The sequence below is a fragment of the Echinops telfairi genome, unplaced genomic scaffold, assembly GCF_000313985.2.
Source record: "Echinops telfairi isolate 266 unplaced genomic scaffold, ASM31398v2 ScPeMD7_7410;HRSCAF=8448, whole genome shotgun sequence".
Classification (NCBI taxonomy): domain Eukaryota; kingdom Metazoa; phylum Chordata; class Mammalia; order Afrosoricida; family Tenrecidae; genus Echinops; species Echinops telfairi.
Window position 1 is genome coordinate 8,422,198 of NW_022111310.1, and position 20,036 is coordinate 8,442,233.

The 20,036-nt window shown below is 39.1% G+C and overlaps 1 protein-coding gene and 1 pseudogene across 1 annotated transcript; both read left to right on the forward strand.

Moving 5' to 3' along the window:
- The first annotated feature begins 1,763 nt into the window (after positions 1–1,763).
- On the forward strand, positions 1,764–3,195 carry LOC101650569 (annotated as a pseudogene).
- Positions 3,196–14,808: 11,613 nt separating this feature from the next.
- LOC101650256 (olfactory receptor 13D1-like) lies at positions 14,809–15,750 on the forward strand. Its single transcript, XM_004711059.1, has one exon. The coding sequence runs from the start codon at positions 14,809–14,811 to the stop codon at positions 15,748–15,750; it is 942 nt and encodes a 313-aa protein (XP_004711116.1).
- Positions 15,751–20,036: the final 4,286 nt, after the last annotated feature.

The following is a 20,036-nucleotide window of genomic DNA, read 5'->3' on the forward strand; positions in this document are numbered from 1 at the left end:
ATCTGTTTGGCTTCCTCTAGTGTGGCTCTTACTGGGCATTTTTGTCTGAACTCCAGGAGCAGAGCCAACTTTTCCAAGATCTAGTCCTAACATAGGGGTTTTATTTCCAGTAAATCAATCTTGAAATCTAGTTTAAACAAAGTAAGATGAATACAATAATCTTAAGAAATGTCGTGAATCTGATGGATCCAGGGAAATATATTTGGTCAGACCATCATTTCCATACACAGCTACACAGCACAAAGACCCGGCAAGACATTTGCCTTTCTTCTGTAGTCGTTTTCTTATTTCTACACGGTAGATATTGACAGCCTTTTTGGTTTATTTTAAAATAGAGTCACCACCATCATCATATAACTATATGAAAGGAGAATTTTGAATAGTTCATCAAATCCTAAAATATTTGTGAAGATGGATTATCTTTGCACCCTGGGGAAAATAAGAGGAAAAAAATGTGTATATACCTCCACTTTTTTCATTGATGAATATCTAGCCCCTATCTAGATTTTAGATTTGCTGTAAAATACACTATTTTCATAAATCTGTACCTGATTGCATAATGTAAATGAATGTAAAATATATTTTTGGAAAGAAATAAGGGAACATAGAGTTTACAACATAGTTTCTCATAATCATACTATCGGTGCCTTTGCAAGGCACCACAAGTTACAAACAGGGCTCAAGAAGAGGAGACATATTTGACAGCACTACCAGAATCTGTAAGTCCAGCACCTAGACTCAAGGTATCCAAGGACCAAAATGCAACACTACTCATTTATTAATTTCAAAACCCTACAGATGAAGGAAAATCATAAATGTATATTGAACTTCAAATATGCCTATGCATAGGACCACTTTGCATGAATTTTAGCCTTATCATACATATTTAGCCTTATTATACTAATGCTATCTCTCATTACTTATCATTGGTTCATCAGAACTATGAGATAATAAGGAATTTACACAAGGTCTCATAACTAACAAGTGGCAGAAACAAAATATAAACCATATATTCTTTTCAATAGATGCTAGATCATCTCAAGAATATTCTTAAGGGACAACGACTTATCAAATGTGCAATGCCTTCGCGAGGTCAAAACACCTAGAAACATACTGGAAGTAAACGCACACGCGTGCCAACAGCATTGGTAAACAGCATCTGGTGGAGCTGGTCCTGCTTCATGTTACTCCTTGGGAAAAGCAGAGAGAAAGGGCTGCTGGATTGGACATCAAACTTAACCATGTTAATCAGGGGGGTTTCTTTCTCAGAGATCTTGAAGAACTCTCTTCATGCGCTGAAAATGCTGAACAGAAAGACATTGTAAAATGAGGCCAGGAGAATTTCCACTTTGCATTATGGCATGAAAAGAGCTCAGAAGCAATCACCATCATTTTCATAACATGAAATAACCTAAAAAACTGATAGTCAACAAGTCTTGAATCCATGAAAGGATTGATGCCAGAGGAAGCCACTCCCTGAAAACCAGAGAGATTCCTTCCTTATCAGTAGCCCTAGGTCTTGCTTGGTTCTATAGCTAAAGTCACATGGCATCTGCTTGGCCTGTGTGACTGCCTCTGTATCTAATCTGCTGTTTGTATAACTCAGAAACCATCTGGTTAGAACATGGCCTAGGGTAGCCTCATTAATGTAACATTATTTTGCATTATGGAATCTGATTACACTACATGAGATTACATGCAGAGGCTTTCAACATATATTTGGCATGGAAGAAACACAATAATTAATGAGTTGCCTATGGTATATGCATAAAGAGTTACCCCAGGCCTCTTATGCAGCCCAGTCTCCATATAGCACTCCAACCCTGGCTACTGAGCATACGGATAGCAACCAGTCACCCCAGCACCCGCAAGACCACAGAATGGTAGCAAGTTCACTGAGCATAGTCAATTCAACCTCAATCCATCACAGGTTGCTACAACCAGCCCATCACAGGATATGGACAGAGTAACTTCAGTTACTCCCAGGTACCTAAGAGCTTACCCCATGCAGCCAGTCCCATCCTCGGTCCTATCCTCCTACCAGCTCGTCTTCTTCTGAGCCAACTAGTTATGATCAGCATGCTGACTCTCAGCAGAACACTTAAGGGTAGCAGATGCCCACTAGATATCCTGCCCCCACCAACTGCCTCCCACAGTCAAGCTTCCAGCCAGTATAACCAACCACACAGCAGCTACAGGCAGCAGAATTCATTCCAACAGGACACCACAGGAGCATAGGTGTTTATGGGCAGGAGACTTTAGGATTGGATTTTCTGGAACACGCCAGAACCTGAGCATGAGTTGCCCTGATAACCTTGGCTTAGGAAGAGGGCGATTTGATGGTGGAGGCATGGGCAGAGGTGGGACAGAGGAGGACAAAGTGGAGGGGGTTCTGGAGATCAAGGTGACTTATAAGTCTAGTGGACCCATGGATAAAGAGTCAGATCTTTATTTAGGCTCATCTGTCGATCCAGATGAAGTCTGGCAACAGTGTGATTTATGTGCAAGGGTTAAATGCCAATGTGACGCTCATCCATGACAGACTACTTCAAGCAAAGTGGCTTTGGTCCATATCTACTTGGACACAGTGGCTTGATCCAGATCTACCTGGACAAGGAAACCAGGAAATACAAAGGTGATAACACTCTGTCCTATGAAGACCCACCAACTGCCAGGGCTGCCCAGGGAGTGGTTTGATGAGAAAGATTTCCAAGAGAGCAAACTTAAAGCCTTGCTCACTTGGAAGAAGCTGTCCATGAATAGCATGTAAGGTTTAATGGCACCACAAGAGGGCAAAGGGATGCCACCACCACAGACAGGAGGTCCAGGGGGCCCAGGAGATCCTGGCAAATCCATGGGGCTCATGGGAGACCGTGGCAGAGACAAAGGAGGATTTCCCCCAGGAAGACCTTATGGTTCCAAGGGAGCCCGTCTGGAGGAGCAAACTCCAGCATGAGTTGGGGACTGGCAGTGCCCCCATCCTGGCAGTGGAACCCAAAACGTCACCTGGAAAACAGAATGCAACCATTGTAAGGCTTCTAAGCCTGAAAGCTTCCTCCTACCACCCTTCCATTTCCATCATCTGGTGGTGACAATGGCAGAAGTGGCCCTGGTGCCCTTGTGGACTACAGTGGTCCTGGTGGAATGTTTAGGGGTGGTAGAGGTGGAAACAGAAGTGGCTTCTGTGGTCGTTGAGGCATGGACCAGTGGCTTTGGTAGAGGAAGACGGATAAAGGCAAGCACCGCCAGGAGTGCACAGAGACTGGCCCAACTAGATAAGACCCCACAGAGCTGAACTGATGACCAGATTTAGTTTTAAGCCAGAAAAATTATATTTATATTATTATTTATTTTAACATTTAATTTATAGTCATTTATGTTAATATATTTATATTAACATTATATTTATAATGTTGACCACATATTATGATTATTCCTCATCTGTACTTCAGTATATTTTACCATATGTGGAGAAATATTGAAACAAGCTAGCTGGTAATAAAAAATGAATATATGCATGATTATATGCAAGGAAGTAAGTAGAGTCCAAAGAAGTTGCCACAAATTTGCCCGAGATCACTCAGCTAGAAAGTGGCATAGTAAAGAATACAGCATAAGGTTAAAAAATTTATGGAATTTTTATTACTTTCACAATAACATTAAAAAAATTATTTTATTGGGGGATCTTACAGCTCTTATCACAATCCATCCATCCATCCACTGTGTCAAGCACATTTGTACATATGTTGCCATCATCATTTTCAAAACATTTTCCTTCTACTTGAGCCCTTGGTATCAGCTCATTTCCCCCCTCCCCAACCCTCCCTCCCTCATGAACCCTTGATAATTTATTAATTTTTTTTCATATCTTAAACTGACTGATGTCTCCCTTCACCTACATTTCTGTTGTCTGTCCCCCAGGGAGGGGGTTATATGTAGATCACTGTGATCAGTTACCCCTTTCTCCCCCACCCCCAACCTCCTCCTTCCCCTCCTGGTATCTCTAATCTCATTACTGGTCCAGCAGGGTTTATCTGTCCTGGATTCCCTGTGTTGCAAGCTCTTATCTGTACCAGTGTACATGCTCTGGTCTAACTAGATTTGTAAGGTAAAATTAGGGTCATGATACTGGTGGGGAGGAAGCATTTAAGAACTAGAGAAAAGCTATGTGTGTCATCGGTGCTATACTGCACCCTGACTGGCTCGTCTCTTCCTTGTGACCCTTCTGTAAGGGGATGTTCAATTGTCTACAGATGGACTTTGGGTCTCCACTCCACACGCCCCCTCATTCACATTGATATGATTTTTTGTTCTGGGTCTTTGATGCCTGATACCTGATCCCATGGACACCTCATGATCACACAGACTGGTGTGTTTCTTCCATGTGGACTTTGTTGCTTCTCAGCTAGATGGTTGCTTGTTTATCTTCAAGTTTTAAGACCCCAGACACTATATCTGTTGATAGCCAGGCACCATCAGCTATCTTCACCACATTTGCTTATGCACCCATTTTGTCTTCAGCGATCATGTCAGGAAGGTGAGCATCACAGAATGCCAGGTTATTAGAACAAAGTGTTCTTGCATTGAGGAAGGACTTGAGTAGAGCACTATAATGTTTTTGACTGCTCAGCAGACCTAGTCAAACCTTCCAATCCATCTCTTTAGCAAACAGACCAAATGAACATATTTCTGTGAATGCAGCTCTACGTGAAAGTTAACTATGTAAAATAGGATGGTCTCAAAGAGGTCAACAGATCTGAGAAGACATCATTTCATTGCCCTTTGTTATATCATAACCTGGTAATCTCTTCCCACGGGAATGAAAGACGTTGTCTAATACTTACACCTTCACAAGGCACCACATCTCAGAGGACTTTGTTATAAATTGACTGACCTACTTCTTCCTGGTACCAAAGTACTAGTGGGTTACATGAGGATGGAATCCCATGTACCTGCAACAGTCTGAACCTGACCTTGTTTAAGTCAACTTGTGACTTTTTAACAAGAACCCATCTTCCATCCACAAGTTTAATGGGAAGAAATCTGGGGGTTTCTGAGGAAATTCACTGCTCCTCTTACAACTAAACGGAAAAGAAAAATAAATAGATGAGATCATCATGTGGAAAATTCTAAAAACTCAAGTGACTTTGTTCAATGACCAGAAGGCAATCTGTCAACCGATACCATCAATCATTCAGAAAATATCATTGAAGAAAATAAGAATTTTTCTCATGAAGATACAGCAGTGTGAGAGATGATGAAACAGGAGGGAATGAGAATGTCATAACAAGGAAGTTTGCTTAATCATGTGGAACAAAACATATTTGCCACAGTTCTCACCCTTCCATATTGCAAAGCAGTCATCTGATTTCACTCAATTATATTGAATATTTATAACAGTTGAGGATGTAACTCCCAGAAGACATGTGAGGTACTTAGTTTATCGTGCCAACCTGGCCGATAAACACACGTGGGGTTAATTGAAGGGCAGAGAGATAAATGGCTCAGTGAGCCTAGACTTTCTAGTTCTCAGGTCTCTTGCTCTCTGATGGTTGGACCAGGGTGCAGCTGCCTTAGCCAGTTCCCTGCTTCAGCTGGCAAGGCTCACTTCCTGCAAGATATCCCTGAGGAGAAGCCGCATGGACCTACCCCGATGCAGCCCTGGGTGCTGGAGCAGCCGTGTGGAGACCTGTGCCAGTGCTGAGATGCTTGCACATTCACTGATTCGGCTTTCCTCCTACAGTCGGCATCGTGGTGTGTGTTTTGTGAGATGGAGGATGACTTTATGGATTGATGCTGTACATATGGGTTAATGTTGGACTTTTGGGCTTGGGCAGCACTGGGCTGGGATGTTTTCTTGATGTGCACTTAACCTTTACATAAAACTCTCTCCTACATGTGAGTTTCTGTGGATTTGTTTCTTGAAAGTACCCAGATGATTACAGCATGTAATTCTAGAAGTAGTTTCTTTTTGTCTTGGGAAATTCATTGAGCACCTATCTAATTAATGTGTGTTTATTTTTAAGTAATAGTAGTCGTTTGGAAATTGAATGAGTTAAATCTTGAAATGATGTGTGCTATACTTGTATCACTAAGTAAATTCAAAATCTGTCACGTTAGGACATTGTAAAGGAGAGCCCTGCCCACTAGAGTACAACTTAATGTACAATATTCATTTTTAACTCAGGCTCTACATAATTTACAATGAGATACTTCGAGATGACAAAAATGAAAAATTTATGGATTGTGAGATGGTTAATGTAAACTAAACTTCATATACATTCAGAATCACTGTGTCAATACATCTTATCAAGGGTCTTCCTATTTTTTGTTGCCTCTCTTCTTTGCCAGGCATGATGTACTTCTTCAGGGACTCAACTTTGCTTATAACCTGTCCAATGTATATGAGATGAAGATTCTATATAATTATTTAAGTAGCATTCTGGCTCTATTTCTTCCAAGATAGATTTGTTTGTTCTTTTGACAGTCCATGATACTTTCAATATTCTTCTCCAGCACCATAATTCAAATGCATTGATTCTTCTTTGGTCCTTTTTATTCAGTGCACAACTTTCACATGCATATGAAATGTTGGAAAATACCATGGCTTGGGTCATGCACACTTTAGTCCTTGTAATAGTCTGGGTACTTTAGAGAAACAATTCCACAGAAACTCATGTATAAGAGAGAGGTTTTTTTTTTGAGAGAGTTTTATATAAAAGTGTGCATCAAGAAAACATCTCAACCCAGTGCTGCCCAAGCCCACAAGTCCAACATTAACCCATATGTCCAACACCAATCCACAAAGTCCTCCTTCATCTCACAAAACAGACACAATGATGCCAACTGCAGGAGGAAAGCTGAGTCAGTGAATGTATAAGCATCTCAGCACTGGCAGGGGTCTCCACGTGGTTGCTCCAGTATCCAGAGCTGCATCAGAGTAGGTCCATGTGGCTTCTCCTCGGGGATGTCTTGCAGGAAGTGAGCCTTGCAAGCTGAAGCAGGGAACTGGCTAAGGCAGCTGCACCCTGGTGCAACTATCAGAAAGCAAGAGACCCAAGAACTAGAAAGGCGGGGCTCACTGAGCCATTTATCCCTCCGCCCTTCAATTAATCCCACATGTGTTTGTCGGCCAGATTGGCACAATAAACTAACTCAGTCCTCAAAGTAATGTCCTTGCTTTTCAATACTTTAAAGAGGTCTTGTGCAAAAAAAAAAAGAGGTCTTGTGCAGCACATTTACCCAGTACAACTTCTCCTTTGATCTCTGGACTGCTGCATCCATACACAGTGATTGTGGAGCCAGGCAAGATGAAATCCATAGCAACTTCCATTTTTCTCTAATTATCATGATGTTCCCTATTTGTCCAGTTGTAAATATTTTGGTCTTCTTTACACTGATTTGTAATCCATACTGCACACTGCAATCCTTGATTTTCATCAAGTGCTTCAAGTCCTCCTCACTTTCAGCAAGCAAGGCTGTGTCTTCTGCATAGCGATAGTTGTTTATCAGCCTTCCTCCTACCCTGATACTTTATTCTGCTTCATATAAGCCAGCTTCTCTGATGATTTGTTCAGCAGACAGACTGAATAATTATGGTGAGAGAATACAACCCTGATGCACTCCTTTCCTGATTTTAAACCATGCAGTGTTCCCTTGTTCTGCTTTATTAACTACCTTTTGATCCATTTACAGATTCCAAATGAGCATAATGAATTGTTCTAGAATTCATTCTTCTCAAGGCTATACATAATTTCTTACGGCCTACACAGTTGAGTGCCTTTGCATAGTCAATTAAACAGAAGTAAACATCTTTCTGATGTTCTCTGCTTTGAACCAAGATCCATCTGACATCAGCAATGATATCCCTCTTTCTATGTCCCCTTGCGAGGCTGGCCTGCATTTCTGGCAGCCCTGTGCCATCATTCTGCTGCAACCACTGTGGGATGATCCTCAGGAAATTCCCTTGCATGTGATACTAATGATAGTGTTCTATAATCTGTGCATTCTGTTGGATTGCCTTTCTTTGGAGTGGATACAAATGTGTATCTTTTCCAAATTTCTTGGCATAAACAAGTGATTACTTCCACTGGTTCATTAGCTTGTTGAAACATTTCCATTGGTATTCCATCAATTCAGGGAGCCTTGTTTTTGGCAAATGCCTACAGCGCAGCTTGTACTTCTTCCTTTAATACCATTGGCTCTTCTTCATATGTTACCTCTTAAAATGGTTGAATGTCAACTAGTTATTTTGTGTATAGTGACTCTGTGTATTGCTTCCATCTTCTTTTGATGCTTCCCGTTCATAGAGTTTTGTCCATAGAATCTTTCAGGATTGCAACTTGAGGCTTGATTTTTTTTTTTCCTGGAGTTCTTTCAGTTCACGATATGCTGAGCATGTTCTTCCTTTTTGGATTTTTAACTCTAGGTTTTTGCACACATCACTATAATATTTGACGTTGTCTTCTCAAGCTTTGTCCTTTGAAATTTTCTGTTCTGCTTTTTGAAGTCATCATTTTTTTCTATTTGTCTTAGCTACTCTATGATCAAAACAAATTTCAGAGTCTTGTCTGACTTTCAAAAAAATTTAATGATCTTTTGCTTTCTTCATGTATTAATCTGGATAGACTAGAGAAACAAACCCATGGACACACATATGCGTATAAGAAAGAGATTTATATACAAGAGGAATTGAACATTGAGAAAACACCCCTCCCCAGCCCAGCCCAAGGCCACAAGTCTACTATTAGCCCATATGTCCAGTAACAATCTATAAACTCCTCTTTATACTCACAAAACACATCCAATAAAGCCAAATGCAGGATGATCATAAGCCAGTGGGTAGAAAGTCTTTGCGTCCAGTGGCATTGTAAGTATCTCAGCGCTGGCAGGGGTCTCTCTGTGGCTTCTCCGACTTCCGAGGTCTAGTTGTATCTATGTGGCTTGTCTTCTGCAATGTCTCCCAGGAAGTGGCAGAGAGAGAGTGTGTCTCCTGCCTCCAAGGAGGAAGTACCAGATTTCCCAGAATTGTCAGGAGAAGGCTATGCCCACACAGAAATCTCATTGGCTATCTCCAGATTGACAGCCTAGACTGTACCCCCACACTCTTAGTCCTTAAATTGACACCAGATTAGGTGACTACCACATTCATATTTGATGTTCTTGATGTTATTCCACAGCTGATCAGGTCTCTGTCATTAGTCTTCAAGGCGTCAATACAACTATTATTTAAATTTATGCACTAACCACTGAAGCTAGTAATGCAGAAATTGAAGCATGTCTATCTGTTCCTGAGATGTCCTCAAAATTCAGGTGGGATAAACCAGGTCATATTTTGGCTTTCATGGATTTGTTTGAATTTTCTTCAGTTTCAACCTAAATATACATCTGAGCAATTGATTTTTCCACCATCATCTCTGGCCTCCTTTTAGCTACTGATATTGAGCTTCTTCGTTGTCTCTTTTGACAGATGTAGTCAATTGATTTCTTCAACTTCTGCCTCACTAGTTTCAGTGGTTGGTACATAAATTGAAATAATAGTTGAATTGACTGGGCTTCCTTGTAGGCAGCTATCACAGACAGTACTTTGAGATAGCTTGTGAAATGTTCTTATTTTTTGAGGAAACATAATACACCATATGATTTTCTGATTCAAAATGGTCAATGTCCATCCATTTCAGCCCACCAGCTCCTAATATATCAATCCTTTTGCATTGCATTTCATTTGACTAGATTCATATTTTATACATTCCAAGTTCCAATTATTAATTGATGTTTACAGCTAGTTCTTCACATTTTGAGTCTTGCCTTATAAACAAATAAAGGTCCTACAGGCTTTACTCCATCCATGCGATTATGGTCGACTCTACTTTGAGAAGCCAGCTCTTCCTCGGTCATATTTTGAGTGCCATTTACCTGAGAGGCTCATCTTCTGGCACTATCTCTGACAGTGCTCTGCTTCAGTTCAAGAGATATCTGATGATATTTTTATGCAATCTTTAAGATTTTCAATGGCTACTTCCCTTCTTCATGGTTTGTTCTTACTCTAGACGCTCTGCTGAAACCTGTTCACATTGAGTGGCCCTGCTGGTATTTGAAAATGCCTGTGACATAGCTGCCAGCATCACAGGAACACAGAAACAACCATAATATGATGAACCAACAGAAAAGTGGTAGTCTTAAAGGATACAGAAGAGCAAATTATTCATCAATGCAGATGAAATTGTTCATACATACTACGTACATGAGAATGTACTACAGAAAGCTGAATCTTGTAGAAAGTGCAAGCACAAGAGTGCCAACAGGGGTCGCATGATCAGATATCCTCCTGTAGGCAGGAGGATGAGATGATCCATCCAGAGTATATTTAAACTAGATATGACAAAATGGTAAGCAAGAGCTCCTGGGGTGATCAAACTTAATTATGTATAGCTCAAAGTTGTTATTTAATTTCAAAGGGCTTAAGTTTAAATATCCAAGTGAACATATCATTCTAATGCTACATAGCACTAATCATAACAAAAATATTTCTATCCCTTTACTATCTGCTTGCCTTCCATCTGGGCATCTGCAGTGAAGAGACAATTCAGCCATCCAAATCTACCAGTTTGTGTGTTCTCTTGTCAGAACTTTTCCTCTGGTAACTTACTCTTTGTTTCTTACCCACTTCCACAGAGGTCCCTGAGGAGAAAGGTGCGTTATCTCTGTATTAGCTATAGATAAAACATTAGCAGATGAATGTAAGAGTGGTTTGAAAGAGCTCATATCTCCAGGGGTCAGAATGACAGCTAAAGAATTGCACCAAGATGGATTCTCCAGGAACTTAACCCTTTTAGATCAAAGGGGCAACATTTGCCTGAAGACAAGAGTTCAGAAGACAGGAAGCATTAGAAAAGAAGATGAATGGCAATTTATAATTCATCAAAAGGTCACGAGGGTGGGAGGGGGGAGGGAGGGAAAAATGAGGAGCTGATACCAAAGACTCAAATAGAAAGTAAATGTTTAGAAATGATAATGGCAACATATGTACAAATATGCTTGATATAATTGATATATGGAATGTTATAAATGCTGTAAAATCCCCCAATACAATTTTCTTAAAATAAAATAAAATAAATAATTTTTTAAAAACACACATGGGAGAACTAGTATGTGATGTTAAAGTGAGACCTCAAACCCGACAACGGCATGAAATATGTATGTGAATTGCTGAATGCAAAACTGATTTGCTCTTTAAATCCTCACCAATTCACAATAAAGTTTTTTTAAGTACCCCAAATAAGGTAAAATGACTTTAGTTTTATACAGTCTAGATTCGGCTAGTATTACTTATTCAGGAGAATTAATATTTAATATCCTTAGAATATTTAATCTTTACAGATTTAAAAATAAATAAGAGGGTTGAATGAATATACTTTTAGTAACCAAAGAAATATGACCTTGGAGAAATTTATAAATCCTGATAGTTTTTCACTTTCTATGTCAACTTATGAAATGATCATCAAGTAAGACAATATTCACTAAATATATAAAAAGATGTATGACTGAGGAAGTTTTGTTGTTTTTTTCTTTCTCATTTTGGTTTGTTAGTGAAGATAATTGGGACTTTATCCCTAGGGAATTCTAACTTTCTAACTCATGGCCTTAGGGATTGAAGAAGTTTGTAAAACAAGTGCTAAATCGACTTTCAAAAGTTGTGGCTATTATTTATCATATCGCTTGTAAGGAAAGAGGCACAATGATCTTTTGAATTGAGACTCTTCTGATCTCTGAAGAAGGACAATGAAATTAAAATTTTGGAGATGTTTTCCTATTACTTAATGGAATGGAATGATGTCGATGAATGAAAACCCATTTTGGAGGTAAGAGAGGGGAACGGTTTTGTTATAATCATTTCAAAAGAAACTCATCTTATCATAAATATTTTAATTTAAGTGGTCATTGTTTATTAGATTTTAAGATATGAATACAGTGAACCCTCGTTTATCGCGGTTAATCGGTTCTAGACTCTACCGTGATAAATGAAATTCCGCGAAGTAGGATTCCTTATTTGTAAATCAAATGTTTTCGTAGTTAGAGCATAGAGGATTGCAGAAGAGGATTCTGGTAGAGGTTTGTCTGCTGTAAAACGCTGATAGAGCTGCCTTGCCTTCTCCCGGATGACTATCGAATCCAACGGAATGTTTTTCTTGCGCCTGTCATTGATCCAAACGGCTAGGACAGACTCCGTTTTAACTATGAACTTATTACGACTTGTCACGATGCGCTTTGCTTCCTTGTTGAAAGTGAAAGTAGCCGTAGCACGGATGTTTGTTTCCTCTTTACGGATGGAGCGAACGGAAGACTCATTCAAGTCGAAATGGCGTGCAACCTCCATGATTATCTTGCCATCTTTGATCATATCCAAAAGTTTTGCCTTTTCCTGGATGGTGAGCATCTTCCTCTGGCGCTTATTTTTATTGTCAGAAGGCTTAGAAGAAGCAGCTCGTTTAGGAGCCATCATAGGGCTTAGATAAAATTTCTTAAAAATTGCAAACAATTACAGTACACTGTACAAAAGCAAAAATGCATCTGATACGTAGCTCCGATACGTAGCGATGCAGACAGAAGCGTGTACAGTATGAGCCAATCAGTGGCAGTAATGACAGAGCATGCGCTGTTACGCAAAAACCGCGATAGAGTGAAGCCGCGGAAGTCGAAGTGCGAAGTGGCGAGGGTTCACTGTATCTCTATAAAGGACAAAATTAGTAAAACTCAGATACCACCTCTCAAGCCAGGTCATGATTTAACTTTATTTTGATCAGAAATAATTCATGGGAAAACTACTAAGGAAAACATGGCTTTTGTAATCCATGATATAAGTGCAATGTATTTATCAATAAATTCTGATGTTACTCAATTCAAATTTGAGTTAATGGAAATCCTAACAAACAGTTTTCCAATGAAAGAGCACATGTTAATATATATATCATGTGATATATATATCGTATATTAAACTAAGTCCAACAAAGATTTGAACAAAGTTGTAATGAGAGATATTTGAAGTGAAAATAAGACTAGAAAAAACAATACATAATAGAGGAGAAAACACAATTATAAATGTAAGTTTATTAGGACCTTGTGGTCAACGCAAGAGAAGAAATACTTAAAATTTTCACGTTCTCATATTTCTGTTGTTATTAAATTCTACTCACAAACAGTGACCAATAGGAGTATATGTTGGCTTACAAATGCACCCCTGCCCTGCTTAGGAAACCTCAGCGAAGAGGAATGCGGTCTGAATGGGAGGAGCACCATACTTTTCATGTCTGTTAGAAATATGAATCTCTGTCTATGCTGACGAAATTATCTGCCCATTATAAACTGGAGTTTCCACAGAAAGCAGGGCAACTTTTGGCAAATGACAACCACCGGGCACATTTTAGGCCACAATCATAGCCATTGTTGAACCAAAATTTGTTTATTTCTCCAGGAAGATATTATGTAGCCGTGATTTTTAAAAAATAAGAATGAAAATCTGTTTTAAAAGGACATTCTGTGATTAAATTACTAAAATCTACTCTCCATTTTTTTCCCCAAATTAAGTCATTTGTTTCATAATCTTTGGGGCAGGACAAAAGCATTTGAGTTGATAAAAAATCTCTTCTTTGAGAAAAAGACCTCATACATGTGCAATAAGTGAAAGAGGCATGACTTTTTATATGAGCAAAAATACAAGACAGAAGCTTCTGTGTGCAATTTGATTGCTTGTCTCTTTAAAATCTAAAGAACACATAACCACTTGCCACAAATTGCACAGAGGTCTGACTACTGAGTCTCGCCAGTGCTCCACTTCACCTTGTCTGCCGTCCAAAGGTCCTCTGCTCTCTTTGGAGTCAGAGAAAGAGGAAAGGGTCTCGCTATTCAGATGGGTTCTGTAGACAAGCAGCACCAGCAGCATGTGGGACAAGTTGATAAAGGAAAAGCTCAGCCCAGTGGCCCTACCCACTGAGTCCGATTATGTAATTAAAAAAATTCCTCAGGTGATTGGGATGCATACTAAAGTTTGAGAAGTACTCAAGTAGATCAATGGCTTGTTTCCTGGGAGAGATGTCAGAACATAACCAAAACATGTTACCCGGTTACAAGCCCTTGCCTAATTTATAAAATTTCTGGATAGCCATGAAGTGTAGTAAAAAACACATGACATTTAAAATCAGAAAAAAGTACAGCATAGTCATTTAATATTATTAGAAATAAACTTAATTAACTCCATTGAATTTCTTTTTCTTCACTTAAGTAGAGTGATGATCAAAAGAGTCCTTTAGAAAATTTGTAAAGTATAATGTCTATAATTATTTGTAAATTATGAAATCATAATTATACTCTAATGTTAATAATTGGTATGATGCAGTAAAAAAATCTTCGTTGGAGTACATAGAACAATCTCTTCGGTTTTCAAAGTGAAGTCAGTGGATTAACCATATCAGAAGTGATAGATGCCTGTTAACAAAAGTAAATTGCTCTTCCATGCTTAGGACCTTGTGCATAACAAGCTCAGGGAATGAAATGTAGAAATTTGCAGTTTAAAGAAGTTAGGTATGCAATTTGTATGTACCTGCAATCCAGTGCTTTATAAGCTATGTGACCTAAAAGAGGCATTTCAAAAGCTAACATCATAGTTCTTACCATGCACCATCTAATGGTGACACACTTGCTGCCCAAATATCTCTTACTTGAAAAGACAAACACCATGTGTTACGATACTTCTTATGTACAGAGACATGAAGCTTACTTTTCTGGATTGTTTCAGCTATTAAATAAAGGAACATGGAAAAGACCAACTGGACAACTGAGACTGAATTCATTCTGCAGGGACTTTCTGAGTACCCCGAAGCTGAAAAAATACTTTTTGTGATGTGTTTGTTGATGTACCTGGTAATCCTCCTGGGAAACAGTACCTTGATCATTTTAATAATCCTGGATTCCAACCTCCACACACCCATGTATTTCTTTCTTGGCAATCTTTCCTTCCTAGACATTTGGTACACATCGTCTTTTATCCCCACAATGCTGATACATTTCTTGTCAGAGAAAAAAACCATCTCCTTCACTAGATGTGTTCTTCAAATGTCCGTCTCTTATACTATGGGCTCCACAGAGTGTGTGCTCCTAGCGGTGATGGCATTTGACCGCTATGTGGCCATCTGCAACCCTCTCAGATACACCGTCCTCATGAACAAGGCACTGTGTATTCAGATGGCTGCTGTCTCCTGGGGATTGGGTTTTCTCAACTCATTGACAGAAACTGTTCTTGCAACCCGGTTGCCCTTCTGTGGGAAAAATTTCATCAATCATTTTTTTTGTGAAATATTGGCCTTTGTCAAGCTGGCTTGTGCAGATATTTCTATGAATGAGATAGCTATAATGCTGGGCAATGTGATATTTCTGTTTTCCCCATTATTGCTGATTTGTATATCTTATCTTTTCATCCTGTCTACTGTGCTGAGAATGAATTCAAATGCAGGAAGAAAAAAAGCTTTTTCGACCTGTTCAGCCCACATAACTGTGGTAACTGTATTTTATGGGACAATTCTCTTTATGTATATGAAGCCAAAGTCCAAAGACTCTGCTTTTGACAAACTAATTGCCCTGTTCTATGGCATCGTCACCCCCATGCTCAATCCTATCATCTATAGCTTGAGGAACAAGGAGGTTCATGGGGCTATGAGAAAACTGATGAGGAGGCATTGGCTCAGGAGGAAACACTGAGACATGGGAACTTTTGATCCATATACCAAATAAGCTTACAGATTTTCAGCAATAGTTTTAAATATAAACACAGATGAAATTAAGTTAATAGATGTAATAATGAACTTTTGGAGCAATGATATTTTCTATCAACAGTCTAACTTTATCATTTTATGAAAAGGACTATGATCTAACCAAAATGCAGAGACAATAGTGTAAAAGGTTTAAGTATATTTATAGAAACAAGCAAAAAATACAAGTAAACCTTTCAAACTAAATCTAGCATACATCTACTCAACAAATAAAACACACCTTTTCAACCTAGTTTGTTTGGAAATCTACTTAATTCAATGTTTTTGTGTGTTTATTATTTCCAAGTACCTCATCTAGTCCAGCCCTGCATTTCTAGCTATGTATTTTATTTTATTGCGTTTTCCCTTCCTACATAACCACTCACCACAGGAAGAAAAGCAGAAAGTGTGAGGAAGTAAAAATTACTGTTATTTTCTTAATTTGTAAAGACATAACATAAATTTTTTTTTCATATCTCACACTGACCGCTGTCCCCCTTTACCCATTTTTCTGTTGTTCATCCCCCTGGGGGCTTATATGTAGGTACATAAATTATCAAGGGTTCATGAGGGAGGTTGGGGAAGGGAGGGGGGAAAATTAGGAGCTGATACGAAGGACTCAAGTAGAAAGAAATTGTTTTGAAAATGATGATGGCAACATATGTACAAATGTGCCTGACACAATGGATGGATGGATGGGTGGGTGGGTGGGTGGATGGATGGATGGTGAGTACAGGTAAAAGAGCCACCAATAAAATAGTTTTTAAAAAAGACAAAATTTACCAAAACAGTAAAGATAGCAATACGTTGTTGAATTCAAGCTATATATAAGTAAAACATAAGATATTGGTAGCACAAACTGTGAGAGAACTGCAAGTGGATTCTTTGTTTCCTATATTTTATACAATACTAATTCAAAGAAAATTATAATATATTTAGGGTTAATATTGATTATAATATCCAAAGCAATAATTGTTGTTGTTCTTAGGTGCCATCAAGTCAGTGCTAACTCAAGACAATCTGTGTACCCCAAACAGTGTTGGACCCTGTCCCGTGATCACAACGACCATCATGTTTGAGTGCATTGATTATGACAGGCACAGTTTCAATCCATCTTCTTGAGGATATTCCATTTTTCCTCTGACCTTCTATTTTACCGAGTATGACGTCCTTTTCCAGGGATCGGTCCCAACTGATAACACATCCGAAGTACCTGAAGCAGTATAACCACCCTTGCTCCTAAGGAGCCTTCTAGATGTACTTCCTCTAAGATTTGGTTTTCTTCTGACAGTCGGTGACACTTTCTATATTCTTTGCCAACACCACTATTCAAAGCACTAATTATGTTCCAATATCCTTTATTCATTGTTTACCTTTCACGTGGATATAGGGCAACAGAAAACACCATGGCTTTGGTCAGCTACACTTACTCCTCAACATGACAACTCTGCTCTTTCATGTTAAAGAAGTCTTTTGCCGTATATTTTGCCCAATGCACTAATTTATTTTTTTGAATACAGCTCCTTAGAGTGTTAATTGTGAACCCAAGCGAAATGCAATCCTTAACAGTTTCAACCTTTTCTTCCTTTATCAGACTGTTGCTTATTGGTCCTGTGAAGATTTTTGTGTCCTTCATATTCAGTTTTAATGCATACACTATCTGTAGTTTATCTTCACCAATTAGTGCTTCAAGTCTTTCTGATGCTCAGCAAGCAAGGCTGTGTCACCTGCTTCTCAAAGGTTAATGAGCCTTCCTCCAAATTGGATGCTGCTCTCTTCTCCCCATCATCTAGTTTCATAGAGTCATGTTTGGTTGCTCAGTGGACAGATGAAATATATCTGGTGAAAAATAAAACCAATTTGCATACTTTTCTAAATTTTATACCATGCAGCATTCCCTTGTCCTATTGGAACAACTGCCTCTTAGTCTACATTATATCACACACTGTTTAATATCTTTGAATAGTCAATAAAACACAAGTAAGGCTATTTCTGGTATTCTCTGTTTCAGTCAAAATTCATCTGACATCCCCAATGACATCCCTTGTTCCATGAACTCTTCAGATTCTGGCTCGAATTTTTGCAGATGTACTGCTGCAAGCATTGTTGAATTATCATAAGTAAAAGTTTACTTACATGTGATATTTAATGTATTGCTCAATAATGTCTGTATCCTCTTGGTTAACCTTTCTTTGAAGTGGGCTCAAATATGAATCCCTTCCCATCAGTCCCTTCCAGGTAACTGTCTTCCAGCTTTCTTAGTACCCTGTTTCCCCGAAAGTAAGACATCCCCCGAAAAGAAGACCTACTTACAGTTTTGCCTCTCGCTGAAATATAATGAACCCCCCCAAAAATAAGACCTCCCTGGAAATAAGGTCCCCCAAAGCTACCGTACCTCTGGACTCTGGACCATAGCGGCAGGCGTCGCCACGCAGCTCACTGTTGGCCGCAGTGCAGCCAAAGCAGACAGAAGTGCGGGGTCTCTTTTAATAAAACAATAAATGTGTACCGTATTCTTCTTAATGGAAAAATAAGACATCCCCTGAAAATAAGACCTAGCACATCCTTGGGATCAAAAATTAATATGACACTATCTTATTTTCGGGGAAACAGGGTATGCATTAGGGAATATTTCCAGCACGGCATCGGTTTGTTGAAGTATTGCAAATGGCATTCTGTCAATGCTTTAAGCCTTGTTTTCCCTAATGCTTTAACTACAACTTGGACATCTTCTGGCAATACCATTGATTCTTGATCATATGCTACTTCTTAAAATGATTGAATATCAATTAACTTTTGGTTCAGTGACTCTTTACATATATATTACTTTCATATTATTTTGATGCAAGGAGTACCACTCAATATTTCCCCATAGAATCCTTCAAGAGTCCAACATCTGGCAGCATTGGATATAGGCACCTGTAGTGAGATGGCAATTCAGCCATGCTGATCTACTAGCTCCTCATTCTCTTGTAAAAACTCTTCAGCCTGTATATTATGCTCTACCTATAACCAATTACACAAAGCTACATGAGAAACAGAGTGCCTTATCTCTGCCTTGGCTACAGATTAAGCATCCACGATGAGTGTAGGAGTGGATTCAAAGATTGCATATCTTCAAGGAGCAAAGCCACAACTAGACACTTGTGCAAACATGGACACTCAAGGATATCATGGCACTTATATCCAATGGAGTAGATAAGAAACAGAAAATTAATTCACAATAAAAGTATCACATATCAACTCAGAAAGAGGAAATTAAATTAGAAGATCATATCTGTAAATACAAATGTACATGTTTTGCTCCAAGCAATAAAGTTCCTCAGTCTCAATGGCTAAATTAATTGCTTATACTTTTCCCTCCTTATTATATATCATATTACACCTTCAAAACTACCTAAATGTCAAAGCTAAAAATGAAAAATGACAGCGCATTTGATTCTCCCAGACAAGGCACTCCATTAACAAAATCAGGATCATTCAGAAAATATAAAATTACCCTGACTCATGCCCTAACTCTGTGACAACATAATAGTTTCAAAACAAATAAAACCAAGTGGCTTTGGAATTTTTCTTCACCTTCAGTGGGTTTTATAAGACAATAATAAAACACATTTTCAATGTATCTACCATGCCAAAATCTACAAGTTAATTTGATAAATATGAATGTTTATTTAAGGAACCCTAGTGGTGCTGCGGGTATAATACGAGGCTGCTGACTACAGGTCAGTTATTCAAACCCACTAATCCCTGTACAAGAGAAAGATAGGGCCAGTGTGTGAGTTTGGGAACATTCGAGAAACAAATCCACAGAACCTCATATGGATAAGAGAGTGTTTTATATATAGGGTAAGGGCACATCAAGAAAACATCCCAACCCAGTGCTACCCAAGCCCACAAGTCCAACATTAACCCATATGTCCGACACCAATCCACAACGTCCTCCTCCATCTCACAAAACAGACACAATGATGCCGACTGCAGGAGAAAAGCCTAATCAGTGAACGTGTGAGCATCTGAGCACTGGCAGAAGTCTCCACACGACTGCTCCAGCACCCAGGGCTGCATTGGGGTAGGTCTATGCGGCTTTTCCTTGAGGATGTCTTGCAGGAAGTAAGCCTTGCTAGCTGAAGCAGAGAACTGGCTAAGGCTGCTGCACCCTGGTCCAACCATCAGAGAGCAAGAGACCTGAGAACTAGAAAGGCGAAGCTCATCGAGCCATTTATCCCTCTACCC